At 43.3% G+C, this 15200-nt stretch overlaps 1 protein-coding gene across 1 annotated transcript; it reads left to right on the forward strand.

The window, feature by feature from the left end:
• Positions 1-12527: 12527 nt before the first annotated feature.
• On the forward strand, positions 12528-14992 carry OTUD1 (OTU deubiquitinase 1). The gene has a single exon (XM_069086297.1). The coding sequence runs from the start codon at positions 12528-12530 to the stop codon at positions 13791-13793; it is 1266 nt and encodes a 421-aa protein (XP_068942398.1). The 3' UTR covers positions 13794-14992.
• Positions 14993-15200: the final 208 nt, after the last annotated feature.

Genomic DNA, 15200 nt, shown 5'->3' on the forward strand with positions numbered 1-15200 from the left:
TGTGGGCTAATACACAAGCCAAAATTAATTAAGGACAACATGACCAAGACATTTGAGCCATTTTTAAAAATAGCTAAACTAAGTATGATTTTTTTAAAATCTAAGCAACTTAGTCACATTCTACCTATTAAAAAACAAAAATCTCAAGGCATTTGTAGAATTGAAGGATTTGAGAGAAAGATCTCAACAGTCATTTAATCCAAGCTGTGTCCAAAAGGAATCCAGCTATAATATGCCCAACAGCTCTGCACCTTTTCAGATCTTTCTTCACACAGAAGCAAGACTCATCCTTCCTGTGCTTCATTCCTCCACTCAAAGACATTCAATGAATCTCTGCTGTCTACTGAGTTTAGACTGCTTAGCCTGGCAGTTAAGGGTTTCTACTATCTGGTGTTCCTGTATCTTTTCAGTTTGCTCATGCTACTCCTGTGGTGGGAGTAACATCCAAAAGCCCCACCCCATTCAGATTAAGCTAGCTTCTCCTTATTGATACTGACCTTTAGATTTAATTGGCTCACTAGAGGAAAGTTCTAGCCTTTGAGGTAGCTTTCTGATTACATGAGCATAAAAATGGCCTAGACATGAGGAGCTATACTCAGGTTTCTAACCACAGACCAGTGGCATGGCAAATTCTGGCAGAAGAAAGTTTTGCTCAGATGAATCAAACTATATACTGGATAAATATCCTGTACCTGCTTTAAATGTCTTTTCCCTGCTACACTTAGTAAACCTGTTTTTATTAGGTATTAGATGTACTACCAATGTTTCATTTTGTTCCAATTTCAAATTTTCTGGGGGTACCTGACTAGCTTGGTCAGATTTGATCAGACCTGGACTGACCTGAGCTATAACAGTTCTTCTCCATGTAATGTGTGGTCCAGTCAATCTGGACTAATAGCTTTTCTCTGTGCCCAACCAGCTCTACATGGAGAAAAGATAATAAAGTCACCTAAGTATAACCTGCTGGCCTACAAGTAAAACATAAATTATAACATCTTATATCTATATAATTCCTTTGATCCAAGGGCCTCAGAGTCCAATACAAATTAATAAATATTTTTATTCCCAATCTCTAGACCATAAAGCCTACTCATAAACATCCTAAAATTAGGGACTACATGTACGGATTCATACATAGTAATTAAATATGGACACAGATATCCATTTTGATTTCAACTAAAATGGATATGTACAGCTCTCCCCCAAATCATTGTTCTTGTCAAGACATTAGGGACACCCTGTTTTCCAGAGCTGAAGTCCAGCAAGCAAGCTTTGCTTGAGCTTGGCATAACAACAATCCTTTGTCCTCACCCTCTAAATGATCTCACCCTCTGGCAAAATCACATAATTATTGTATGTCTTTGACCAGCACCAGGTGTTTTCTGAGCTTTGACAAGCACCAGATAAGTACTCATGTTCCCGTGATGAAGTCCTGCTATGAATCAAACTTGTCTCATTGTTGCTGTTATCCCTCATAATCAAGGCTACAGCTCACTGGGTCGCCATCGTTTTATATATATATATATGATTTAATCCCACTCTATTGGGTTCCCCCTCTAGGGGCCTTGGCACATATGTCTAATCTGCCTCCTTGCTTGCAAGCTGTTTCCCTCACTTTGAAATTAAACTTCTGTTTGATTCCTGACTTTCTTTGCCTCTAGCCTGTTCTTTTCGGCTCCTGCCATCCACAGGTTAGAGGTTGATTCAGTGAAGTTGACATTGTTGTAAGGAAAACATGTCACCTATCTGTTTGTAGCTTCCTTATTGTCTTTTTTCATAAAATCTTAGATTTAAAAATGGAAGTCAATTTAGAGGTCATTGATCCCAAACTTTTCATTTTACAGATGAGAAAATTGAAACCTAAGTGGTTAATTGATTTGCCTAGGGTCACACAGGAAGTCAATGACAAATCTGGAATTTGAACCAAGGTCACATGACTTCAGACATAGTGATTTTTTTTCACTTCAGGGAAAAAAACACTAATTTAAAACCATCATTGTAACATGTAGTAAGTGAAAAATAAAAAGATGTTTAGGTTTGCTCAACTAAGATTTCACTTTCAAGCTGTTTTTAATCAGCTTAAAATGTTGCATTAGGAGAAGTAAAGTCTTGAGTTCTTGAGTCATAATCCTGTGGCACAAGTGAGTCGGAATCTATCCCCAGCCCTACGAGCCTAAAGTATTTGACTAGGTTGTTAGAAAAAAATCAGACAGCAAATTACAGTTGCTATATGTTGATTTTTCTTTCTTTTCTCATGTTTCTCTGAGCATTTGAGTTAGTGCAGTAATATCAATTTGCTAAAATGTATAGAAACAGAAACAGTTTAATTAATGCTTGCCTTGATAGAGACATCATCTTGGAGTAATCAGTGGTGAAAACATGGGCATCTTCATAGAAACCTGAAGAAAATGTATGAGGTCGATGTCCAAAGTAGAAAAGTAGCAAAAATATTATCCGACAGTTTCCAAGAAAGATATAGTTGAAAATGGTTTGCTGTGGAAATAGTCAAAAAAGGCACTTTTGCAAACCACACACTATGATTTGATGCCTTTAAATTTCTCCAGGCTTCCACTTTTAATGCCAAAAGGAAAGGGATGGTTAAAAATGGCAAGGTGGTGGGCATATGTATAAAGCTACAGGAAAAATGCCATTAGAGAGTGCTCCGCTTGAAAGCTCTTTAATTAATTCAGCAATTTCATCTCCCTCAAAATAGACTCATGAGCTGAAGAAAATGAGTCAGCACCCAAGAATGGTGCCAGAATACAGACCAAATTTCAAAGTTTTCCATTTACCTCAAAGTGGATACAACTTGGCTTCAATGTTAAGATTTTGGCTACTAATATAATCAAGGCATAAAACAGAATGAACTCAGTATATAAAAGAATATAAAGAAGGGGATGAAGTATTTTTTTTATTAAAGGAAAGTATGTATAACTAATCTATATTCTTGGTCACAGAATATTAGGGCAGGAAAGCTTCTTTACTTGGACTCTGTCAGCCTCATCTCTAAAGTTGTTTGTTGCCTCAAGTCAGGAGTTGGAAAAAGGCTCGACTCTCCCCTTAAACTAATTCTGGACTCAAAAGCCCCTTCTCTCAGTAAACCATTCCAGTGCCTTTGGGTGGTTAGTAAAAATTTAATCACGTTCACCTCCCATATTTCTTTAGGAATCTAATAATGAGAGACCCATAGGAGGAAATTTAGACAGTGATCTAATGGCCAGTCTTCCCCAAGAGTGGGTGGAAATTTAAGATTGGGTTCAGTCTTAAAACTAGGAAATTCAAACAACAGGGTTCAGAAGAATTGATATCCACTTGATATTCTAGCATTTGATAAGAATAACCTTGGCTATAAGATTTGGGGTACCCCTTCCTCTTGAGCCAAATAAACATTAAGAGACAAGCAAAATATCTACTAGCTAAAGACTGATTAAACTCTGAGAAAACAAGAGGACAACACTGGGCCATCCTCAAACTCCTTCCTTTCCCTTTCTGTACTTTGAATATGGATCCACTAGGAACCCAGAAAAGCAAAATCTCTACCCCTCAAATACCCTATATGAATAAGGCTCATAGGTGGCTTTGGGATATCCATTCAGACAAAGGGACACTTTGGTAATGAGTCTGCTGGAAAGTATGGAGTTTTAGATCCATATCCAGGTATACAGTTGAATTCTTCTCTAGGAAGGGCAGGAAATCCTCATATGCACCATGAGTAACTAAGCTGTTATTTTGGTTCCAGACTTATTAGACTATGCCTACTCATAGAACAATACAGTAGTATGAGCTAGCATTGCCTGGTCTCTGCTTCATTCATTCTTCTCAATCTCCTGGGCCAACATACCTGTATGCATATCCTTTGGGCTCAATGGATAACCCAGAGGCCCAGCCTGGGACAGATTTCCTTGTTCTGCTAAACAAGAGGGGATGAGAATAACTCATTTAAACAGGGCTAGGGTTTACAAAGAGAAAGCAGAGAATTTTCCTCTCTTATTTATGCAGCATTTTAAGGTTTACAAAAGCCACCCTCCTCCTTCTCTTTCCCCCACAATTAAGAAGGTAATGTAAGGATTCTTAATCCCATTTTACAGATGGGGAAAAAGCCTTGGTCACACAACTAAGACCATAGATTTATACCCAGAAAGAACCCTAGAGGCCATATAATCCAACCCCCTCATTTCACAGATGAGGAAGCTGAGGTCCTGAGATATTAAGTGACTTGTCCATAGTCACACAGGTAGTAAATGACAGTCAGGATTTGAACCCAGATACTTGGACTCCAAAGTCAGTGCTCTTTCCTTTGTAGCCCACTGTCTTTGCTAAGTGTCCTTCTGCTTTCTCAACAATCTTTTCAAGCCAAGATTCAAATCCAGGTCTCTCACTTGGTCCCATAGTCAGTGTTCATTTAGGTCCTCAGTATCTCTCAGCAGCCCCTAATTGGCTGCTCTCCTTCCAGCCTTTCCCATCTCCAATTTGTATTCCACTTAGCTGTTAAAATAATATTTTTAAAGCATAGGCCTGTCCATGTCATTCTCCCGATCACAAAGTTCTCAAGGTTCCCTATATTCACTGTAGGATCAGATGTCAACTTTGACACCATGCCTGGCTCATTCTTGACCTTTTTTGTACTTTCCTAAAAGAAAAAGGTTAGGTCTAAAAGAAGGGAGAAAGATCTGGAAAGGGCTTCAGATGTGAGAAACATTTATTTCTTAATATTTTTAGTTGAACTAAAATTAAGTAAGTTTATCCTCAAATGACCAAAACAAAGCATGTTTCTAGATTTGTATTCAAAGTCTTCCCATCTTGTTAGAACCTGCCAGAGTATGTATTCTATTCTCATAGCCTTTGAGAACAAAGGGTCATATGGGATTAGGGTAAGACTTCAGTGTTAAGTTACTATGATATGAAGCTTCAATCAATATATGTACTAACTAAATATTTAGTGAATATCTTGCTTGTGCAAAATGTTATAATAATTAGTGTTCTCTTTCGGAAGATGTAACCCAGGGCTCAAGCCTGGATCCTTTGCATGAGACTCTTTATTGACTGAGAAAATGATGACTTGGGAACGAATAGTTGTGTGAGGTGCAGGAGATCTCTTGCTTCAAGGGAGGTCATAAGTGGTTCCAGACTCTATTTAGGCAGAGACTTATAAGTAGAGAGAAGGCAGACATTTGGGGAAAGCTGCATCCTAACATGTCTCAGATTTTCAGCTTGTCTCTCTAGAGCTTTCAAAGAATTGCCCTTTGGGTGAGATGGTGGCCTTTCTCTCTTTTGGTTGAACTGAGATATCTCACTCTCAATGGGAGACCTAATTCATTTTATGCATAGTCCAATTTGTGCTATCTGTATAACTTCTCAGATTTCTATTTGCTGACTGCTTGAATAAATTATTTTATCTGCTTCTCTGTTTTGTAATGAGATTTCATGAAAGAAAGCATTTGGTAAGAATGGGTTGAGTCTTTGGATATAAGCATCCCTTACTCTTTAAGGCCTGGAGATCAAGAAAGTGACTTGAACATAAGAAAAAATAATTCCCCCAGGTGAGCAATGTGTGTGTATGTGTGTGTATATGTATGTGTATGTATGTATTTGTATATGTGTGCATATGTATACACACATATATATTCAAACAACTAGATCAGTCTCTAATAAGAACAGAGTGGCCAGTCAAGTGACCTCTTCTCCTGCTTCCCACTGGGTAGGAATCAGTCTCCCTTAGAGAGTGTCGGACAAATTCCTGAAATACCTATTAAAGCTCTCCTAGTTGTGACACTTAGATAAGCTTCTGTGAATATACACATAACCTGTATGCACAACACACACACATACACATCTTATACACAAACCCCCCACAAAGAAAATAAAATGCTGGAAGGAAAAAAGGACTGGAAAATGTGGAACCTTGAGTCTAAGCATAGAAAGATCCTTCAGAACTCTTTTTGTAAATAATGAATAGAAATGATGCAGTTATTAACGTCTTGAGAGACAGGTCGGCTTCTCAAATTCTATTTTACAGATGAGAAAATAAGGCATACCTCTCCCAGGGACATAATGACTTATTCATGTACTTTAATTCTACATAAAGTTAATAGAGCAGCCTGACTCCGTGGAAACAAAGTTGGGATTGGCATCAAAGGATTGAGTTTTGAATGTCAGTTCTGCCATTAAAACCTGGGTGAACAGGGTCAAATCATTTTGTTTCTCTGAGACTTCTCATCTCAAAGTCAAATACCATCAAGTCAGTGATACTGCCATTTGGGCAGTTACCAAATAGAGCAGAGATCAGAGGATGAAGGTGACTAGTACAAATTGATTTCTCAAAAATTAGCTAAGCAATAATCTTAGATAATTCATTATTTCTAACATATACACAGTTATGCTTTCTGATATATATGTATGATATACATGTATGTAGGAGATATACACACACACTGTGTATATATATCTATATCTATATATATATCTATATATATATATATCTATATATATATATATCTATATATATATATATATGTAATTGTGTGCACTACCTGGTAGTTAGGTTGCATAGAGTGGATAGAGCTGGGCCCTGAGTTCAAATCCCTCCTAAGACACTTACTAGGTTTGTGAGACTAGAGTATGACCCTGGGTAAGACATTTAGCCTCTGTCTGCCTCAGTTTCCTCATCTGAAAAATGGGGATGATAATAGCACCCTACCTCCCAGTTTATAAAGCGCTTAACACAGTACTGGGTACAAAGTAGGTGCCATTAATAAATGTTAGTTGACTGACTGGTCATATACCTACCCACATCTCAATCATTGCATATTGTGTGCTCCAGTGTGTGTATGAAAAGGACATGATAAGCTTCTGTAATAGAGAGCCATAAAAGAATTGAAAGAGGAGCAAAGAGAAGTTCTAAAAGAGGGGCCCCCAGAATCTCTAAGGGGGTCTCTTAAGAGAAGGTCTGTCAGACACTGTGGAATGTTCACTGGATTTGAAATCAAAGGATCATTTTGGTCATTTCACTTGCTGATTGTGTGACCTTAGACAAGTTGCTTAATTTTTCTGGGTCTGTAAGGGTTATGGGATTTAAAGATCTTCCATGCCCCATGGACATGCTGACATAGCAGGAAGGGGCGGAGCAAGCGAAAGCAAAAGCGAGGGAAAGCGAAAGCCGAGCTAGCGGTCCTGCGGTGGCTGGTGGTGGTTGCGACGGCGGCGGCAGCAGCAGAGGCAGCAGCAGCGTGAAGCCCTTTTTGAGTTAGGACTGCTAAGGACTTTCTGCTAAGGACTCCTGCTGAGGACTGCCAGGGGCCAGAGCTGCTGGGAGCGCGCTTCCGGATGCTGGGTGGTTGCTGTGCGTGGGGAGAGGAGGACCTTTGCCTGAGGTAGCCTGTTCTGTTTTAAAGGCTTGAGAATGTGGGTGCTTTCTACTTTATCTATCTGTGCCAATATCATAACTACTCTGATGGCTTTCACTTTCTGGTTTTGGGACTCAGTCTTTTGGTATCTTAATAAATTTTCTAGTTTATTTCCCCATATGGCAAACATGATGTATTTTGTGATGGATAATTATATCAGCATATTTGTAATCTCTATAGGCTTTGTGAATATGGCATTGCTGATACATTGTCTCAGTTTCCTTGTTTGAAGGGGTTAGACTACATGACATTTAAGATCCTTTACAACCCTAAATCTGTGATTCTCACCCCCTACTCCCTACCCCTTCTTCCTCCCAGGCCCAGCCCCAAGACTCAGCTATGGGTCTCAGTCACCATGGCTTAATATTTTCATACATATGTAAGGATGAGGCTCCATTGATTATCTCATTCAATTTAAGAGTAATTATCTTTGTTAGGTAAGAACATTTTTCAATTGACTCAAGCAATCAGAGAGCAGGGCCTCCTTGCATCATGTCTATGAATGCTTTAAAGTCTCTCCAAATCATTTCTGTTACACATCCTCGTGTATGTGCATGCTTATAAGGGCCAGATCCCAGGTACCCACTGTACACTCTGACTTCCCTGAGGGCAGGGATAGTTTTTTGCTATTCTTTGTATCCTCAGCACTTAGTTAAGTGGGTGCTTAATAAATGCTTGTTGACTTGACTTGATAGAGTTTACCATCAATGCTCTAGGGTAGTGAAAAGGAGAGAATGGGGTACATACCTTTAATGTGTATCCTGTGCTTTTGTACTAACTTGAGATTTTATCTATTTTTTGGCAATCTAGTAATCCAGTAATTTTTCACAGATAATGTTGATACACATTATTAAATGATTACTAACATTATAACACAAATTTTACTTTAACAGGATTAAATCAGACCTAATAATTCCTTCTCTGGAATATGAACTCCTTGAGGGCAGGGACTGGTTCATTGTTGTCTTCATAATTCCAGATTAGTTTTTCACATAGGAACTCAATAAATGTTGATTGGATTTTCCTTTTCTTTTTTAAGATTACTTTTTAACATTCATTCCCCTACCCATTGAGAAGGCAAGCAATATAAGTGATACAGTATCAACCATTATACATGTGAAGTCATGCAGAACATTTTCCAAATAGCCATGTTGTTTAAAAAAAAAAAAGCAAGAAAAATAAAATGAAAAATGTATGCTTCAATCTGCACTGAGAGTTCATCAGTTCTTTCTCTGGAGGTAAATAGCATTTTTCATCAAAGGTCCTTTGGAATTGTCTTAGACTATTGTTTTGATCAGAATCTTCCACTGTATATAGTCGTTAACTGTATATAATTTTCTCCTGGTTCTGGTCACCTCACTCTGCATCAATTTATATGAATCTTCTGAGGTTTTTCTAAAAACATTCTGCTAGTCATTTCTTAGAGCATAATAACTGAATAAATTTTTCTAAAGCAGATGTTTGACCAAGTTACCCCCTACCTTCCAAAGTGAGTTTCAGTGGCTCCCTATTAACTATAGGATCAAATAAGTCTGGCATTTAAAGTTTTCCATAACTAGTCCCTTTCTTATGTTTCCATCCTTCTTATACCTTATACCCTACACCTTACATAGGCAGCTGGTGGCACAGTTCAAATCTGGCCTCATATACTTACCAACTGTATGACCCTAGGCAAGTCACTTAACCTTTGCTTGCCTCAGTTTCCCCACTGTAAAATGGGGATAACACCAAAGGGCTGTTGTGAGATAGATTGAGATAATTTCTGTAAAGTACTTACTTAGCACAGGGCCTGGCACATAGCAGGTACCATAGAAATGTTTATTCTCTTCTTTCACACCTCTCCACAGTCCAGCCAGGCTGCTGTTCTTTTTACTTGACACCTACTGTCTCTGTGCCTTGGTACTGACTGTACCCTATGCCTGGAATGCAGTTTCCCCTCCTGTCCACCACTTGAGTCCTTTGCCTTCTGTCAAGGCTTGGCTTAAGTCCCACCTTCCGTAGGCCTGTCTCAGCTCCTTCAGCTGCTATGGGATAACCTTCTGTGTGCTCTGTATATTTTTGGTATGTATCTAGTTATTTTCATTTTGTCTTTGCCATGAGAATGTGCCCTTCCTGAGGGCAGGGGATTGCTTTTGTCCCTTTCTCTCTCTAGCCAGTATTATGGCCTGACTTCTTGCAGGTTATCTATCTGCTTTGGAATGCAGCTGCTGATAGGCTGGAATAGAATGCAGCCTAAGTCTTTCTAGGCCACTGACACCACAACACAATGGAGGGTATTTAATAAAGCTGTTTTCACTGTTGATGTGGCAGGAATCTTAAGTAGATTCTCTACATATTTTTTTAAAGACTGAACATACCACTACATAGATATCCTGAGAAAATTTTGCAGCATGATGGATTATTAAAACAGTTGGTCTCAACCTCCCAAAACAATCTGAGTGCTACAGTTGGAGCTCAACGTATTTGTTTTCACTTAAAAACCATAATTTACAAACGAAGACCTATTAACTTGGTGTCTTCTCTGCAAAGTGGCCAAATTAAGGATTCCTATCCTATTTAGTTTATTCAAAGAATATGTATTGAGCACCAACTATAACATATTGTTGCTACTCTATCTGTAGTTAACATTTATATGAATTTGGAGTCAGAGGACTTGGGTGAGACTCAGCAAAGAGACAGAAGCAGGAGACAAAGTACTGGGTTGGAAAACAGCCAAGTGGGCCAGCTTAGCTGAAATGTGAATGAATGGGAGTAAGGAGCAGTAAGGCTGGAACCAAACAGTGAAGGACTTTACATCCAGTATGGGGGCATAAAAACAATGGATAAATTAGGAGGTGGGATGTATACAGCAGGTACTTCTTCAGAAGTATCAAATGGACAGATTTTGCTCAATGTCTAGCTGTATGTACCAGAAGTTTCATGTTTTTTATTTGAAGGGAATGAGTGGTATAAGCTGCCTGGAATTTAATAGAGCAATTTATCTTCCTTTATCAAAAATGATAGTGAAGGAAATCATTCTGTTGGCTGAGGTCAAGGGTGCAGTTCATGGGTCACAGATTTAGAGTGGATAAGGAAGCTTAGAGGATGTCTAGTCCTAACTTCCTCATTTTGTTGTTGATCTGTTGTGTCTAACTCTTCATGTAGATCATACTGCCAGTTTGCAGGCTTTGGTTTTTGGGTTTTTTTGGGGGCAAAGATTACTGTAGTAGTTTGCCATTTCTTTTTCCTGAATTAAGGTAAACAGGGTTAAATGACTTGCCCTGGGTCACACAGCTATTGCCATCTGAGGCCAAATTTGAACGTAGGAACAAATCTGATTCCCAGGCCTGCACTCTAATCCACTGAGCCATTTTACAGGTGAGGAAATTGAAGTCCTGAGAGTTGAAGTGAGCTGTGGTAGAGCACCAGTTTTAAACCCAACCCATGACACTCCTTTTGCTCCTTCCCAATGAAAGACCCTCACTCATTAGCAACTGAGAGATCCTCCTAAGGAAAGGGAAAGCCATCCTCTGCTCACTGGGGAATTAGATTTTTGGTGCCTCTGTGAATCAGTCAGTAAAGATTTATTAAGTGCCAAGGATTGTGTGTATGTGTGTGTGTTGTCTTTTGTTCTCAAAGAGGACCATGACATCATGGAGATGATGACATACCTTGCAGTTGACTTTGGTTTGAGTGGGGCAGGGCTGTACAAAGGCACCAGCCTCACTTTCTCCTGCAGAGCCATCGGGGTCCAGGGCCCAGGTGTCCATCAGGACTAGAGATGCCTTGGGAGAGGGAGGGGGGATAACAAAAGCTGCAAATGGCACTTCCTGGCCCTCAAGAAATCAGGACATCTTTTCATGCCCCTTTTGAGGCCTTCTACAGAGCAGCAGGAACAATCTAGGGAAGCTGGCTTTTAAGGTACACGACAGAGCCCGAGATAAAAGTGCTGCGAAGACCGAGGGCTCGGTGCAAAGTGCGCGCTAGGTCTAGTCTCAGCAGAGGATGCAGAAGTCAGTGCAGGTGGCCCTTGTAAGGCGCCCCAAAGGCCGCCAAAAGAATGGGGCTTTTATATTACCATGAATGTAAAAGTAACAGGTCTTTAATAACTTAAAATAATAAAGTAAGCCTTTGATAATAATATGAAATAAATTATTTTAACTTAACGAAATTAGTTTAATAACAAAATTTGATTAACTGGAAATATAAAAATTAATAATTGAACGTTTTAATGATTTAAAAATAGTGGAAGCTTTAACGACAGTTTTCCAGAAAGGGAAGGCTTTCATAATAATTGCAGCAGCCAGCATTTACTCGGTGTTTTCCGGCGCGGGAAGTCCTTTACAGACTCTTTCCACGCCCAGGAGCCACAGGTACCTGCGCCTCCACGAAAGCCCGGCTGGGCGCCTGCGCACTGCGGCGGGGGAAGGGAGGGGAGGCCGAGCAGAAGTCACGTGGGTGGCCGCCTGGAATCCCGGGACCCGAGAGTCCCTTAAGAATGAAGCCGACTCACGGGCTCACACCCCCGGCGGGAGAAGGGGAGGGGCGGGAGAAGGGAGGAGTGGGAACGGGCTCAGCTGACGCGCGCTGAGCGCCGGGATCCGGGAGGAGGCGGTAGGCGGGGCGACCTCCGGGGCGGGTGAATGAGACGCGGCAAAGATCCGCACATTCCAGCGTGCCCACGTGACCGGGCCTCGCGGCCTGAGGTAAACAAGCTCTGGGCGGAGGGAGGGAGGGGGCGGGGAGCCCGCCTCCCCGGTCCATGCTACACACTCTCTCCCAGGCCTGCGGGACTCACTCCAGCGGGGCGGGTTTCTTCCTCGGGGAGTCCTCTGACTCCTGGAGCAGCGGCCGGGCACGCAGAGGAAGGGAGAGTCGCCGGGGCCGCTGCAGCCGCAGCCCCCGTGACCCGCGCTCCCCCGCCCCCGCCCTGTGGCGCAGCAGGAATTGGCGGGCCCGGTCCGGGCGCTATTTGCGGCCGCTGACGAGAGGCGGGCGGCCGGCCCGGGATGGTGGTTGGGTCATTTCTATTCTAGTGGCGGCGGCTCACCCGCCTGGGCCGCGGCCCCCTGGATCCCGGAGGGCGTGTCCCCCTACCGGGGGCTCGCCGCGCCTATAAGGGGCCGGAGCGGCCGGGGCGCGGACATGCAGCTCTACAGCCCGGGCTTCAGCCACTACCCCTCGGGGGGTCCCGCCGCTGCCGCCCCCTCCCCGCCCTCCGCGGCCGCCGCCCCCTTCAAGGTCTCCTTGCAGGCTCCGGACGCCGCCGCCGAGGCCGCCGGTGCTGACTGCCTGCCCGCCGCCCCCCCTGCCGCCGAGTCCCGAGAGGCCGCCGCCACCGCCGGGATGCCCGCCTTCTCCTCGTGCTTCGAGATGGTGCCCCCGGGCGCCGCCGCCCCTGCCGCCGCCTCGGCCGGCAGCTCGTGCAAGCCGCCGCTGCCCCCGCCGCCTCCGCCACCCCCGCCGCCGCACTACACGAGTACGGCGCAGATGAGCGTGCGCTGCCTGGGCCCCGAGCGCCGGCCGCCCGAGCCGCCGCGCCGCTACTCCTCGTCCGCCTGGCTTCTGGAGGAGCTGCTCAAGCCGGGCCCCGAGGCCGGCCCTCGCCCAGACGGGCCCGAGCGAAACTTCCGTCTGAGCGAGCACCAGCAGGCCCTGGCTGCCGCCGCCGCCGCCAGGCCCCGCGCCGCCGAGCCCCGCGACGGCAGCCCCCGGCGCTGGGAGGCGGCCGCGCCCGCGCCCCGGGCCCGCGCCGAGGCAGCCCCCGAGCCCCCCGGGCGCGGCGCGCCCTCGCCCGGCCCCGCGGCGCCCGCCGGCCCCAAGGACGAGAAGCTGGCGCTGTACCTGGCCGAGGTGGAGCGGCAGGACAAGTACCTGCGGCAGCGGAGCAAGTACCGCTTCCACATCATTCCCGACGGCAATTGCCTCTACCGCGCCGTGAGCAAGGCGGTGTCGGGCGACCAGAGCCAGCACCGCGAGCTGCGCGAGCAGACCGTGCACTACATCGCCGACCACCTGGACCACTTCGGGCCGCTCATCGAGGGTGACGTGGGCGAGTTCATCATCGCCGCGGCGCAGGACGGCGCGTGGGCCGGCTACCCCGAGCTGCTGGCCATGGGGCAGATGCTCAACGTGAACATCCACTTAACTACGGGAGGGCGGCTCGAGAGCCCCACGGTCTCCACCATGATCCACTACCTGGGCCCCGAGGACGCGCTCCGGCCTAGCATCTGGCTGAGCTGGCTCAGCAACGGCCACTACGACGCCGTGTTCGACCACTCGTACCCCAACCCGGAGTATGACAGCTGGTGCAAGCAGACCCAGGTGCAGCGCAAGCGGGACGAGGAGCTGGCCCGCTCCATGGCCATCTCGCTGTCCAAGATGTACATCGAGCAGAACGCCTGCTCCTGAGCGGCCCCGGGCTGCCTTCGGAAGTCTACACTAGCTCTAATCAGGGTTACAGCACTTTTAAACTTCTAGATTTACTGTAGGTGTGATGCCTTAATCATTTTGTTGGAACAGATTTTTTTTTTCTTCCAGAGCTGAAGGTTGCAGCGCACCTGAATGATGTTTTATGATAGCCTTGAGTAGTCTTAATGCTATTTATAATTTGTTGTATAAAGTTAGCACCACTTTATTTGCAAGCTGATTTTCTCATAGTGTATATTTGTTTATTCCTGGTAATCTATTTTCTATAAAAATGTATTTTTGCACAATATTTTTTAAGATTGGTGTACCTCCATTTATGACGTCTCATTTTGGCAAAATGGCTTTTGGGCAGAGTCCCGGAGAAGTACTTTGTATAAAGCTTATTTTGTACAGAGTTTGTGTTCTTTTATGCTATATGGGATTTGAACTTTACATTTATTCTTTCAAATGAAATTGATGTCATTGGTGTTACCAGATAATTGATCCATTCCATCTTGATGAGAAGCATTTCTTGATTGGAAACTTGGATTTTTAGGAAAAGGAAAAGCTTTTTTAAAAAATGGGGGGGGGGCAAGGAGGAAATGATGTTAAGAGGAAAAACATTTTGTCTAAAGGGCAGAATAAGTTTGTTCTGACTGATTGAGTTCCCATGTTCATTGGAATTGTGATTCTGTACTTTGGTTACTGTGTAAAGTGGCCTCTGATTGTCTGGTGCTCTCAGTTTTATTTATTTTTCATTTGTTACAATAGGATTTTAACATAGGATAAAATGTGGTAACAAGATAATAGTCTTCTGCTTTTATAAGTGTCTCTGATTTACCTTGGGGATTTGAAAATTAACAGTATAAATGCCCTTGACAGCAATTGTGGCAGGAGAATATTATCTTTGTACTTTGTTCCTTTGAAATACTTTCAAGGGTAAAATGGAATTGTCCGGTATTATGTAAAGCTATCTGAAAAGAGCTTGTATGGTTTGCTGGGTCAAACGTTTCCAACTTAAAAGCTATCTTGTTTCCAATTTTAACTACTTTTAGTCATATTTATTAAGTAATGCAGTTTGTACTTTTTTATTTTGTAATATTTTGTGATTTTTTTGACTTTTTACTGTATTTGTATAATAGGACTATTCTCAGCTAATGGAATGAATAAATGCATACTTTTAATTTTATTGTCTCATAGTAGCACGTTTTAAAGTTATTTTTTCTTTTGGACTGATGTATTATTTCATTGGTATAAGAATTTTCTTTGAAGAAATACCTTCCACCAATGCAATTCATATCTGCTCTGCAGTTTATGGGCTTGGAGTTAGCTGCTCAAGGGCTCAAGGTTAAGTTACTTGCCCACATAGGACACAGCTTTTGTATTGTTGTCAGAGGAGGGACTTTAATT

The sequence above is a fragment of the Petaurus breviceps genome, unplaced genomic scaffold (assembly GCF_028583685.1).
Source record: "Petaurus breviceps papuanus isolate PSGF00001 unplaced genomic scaffold, PetGlider_PUasm1.0 178, whole genome shotgun sequence".
Taxonomy (NCBI): Eukaryota; Metazoa; Chordata; class Mammalia; order Diprotodontia; family Petauridae; genus Petaurus; species Petaurus breviceps.

Bases quoted from the DNA above. Each gene is read 5' to 3' on its own strand.
- OTUD1 (XM_069086297.1), top strand. From the start codon at position 12,528: ATGCAGCTCTACAGCCCGGGCTTCAGCCACTACCCCTCGGGGGGTCCC.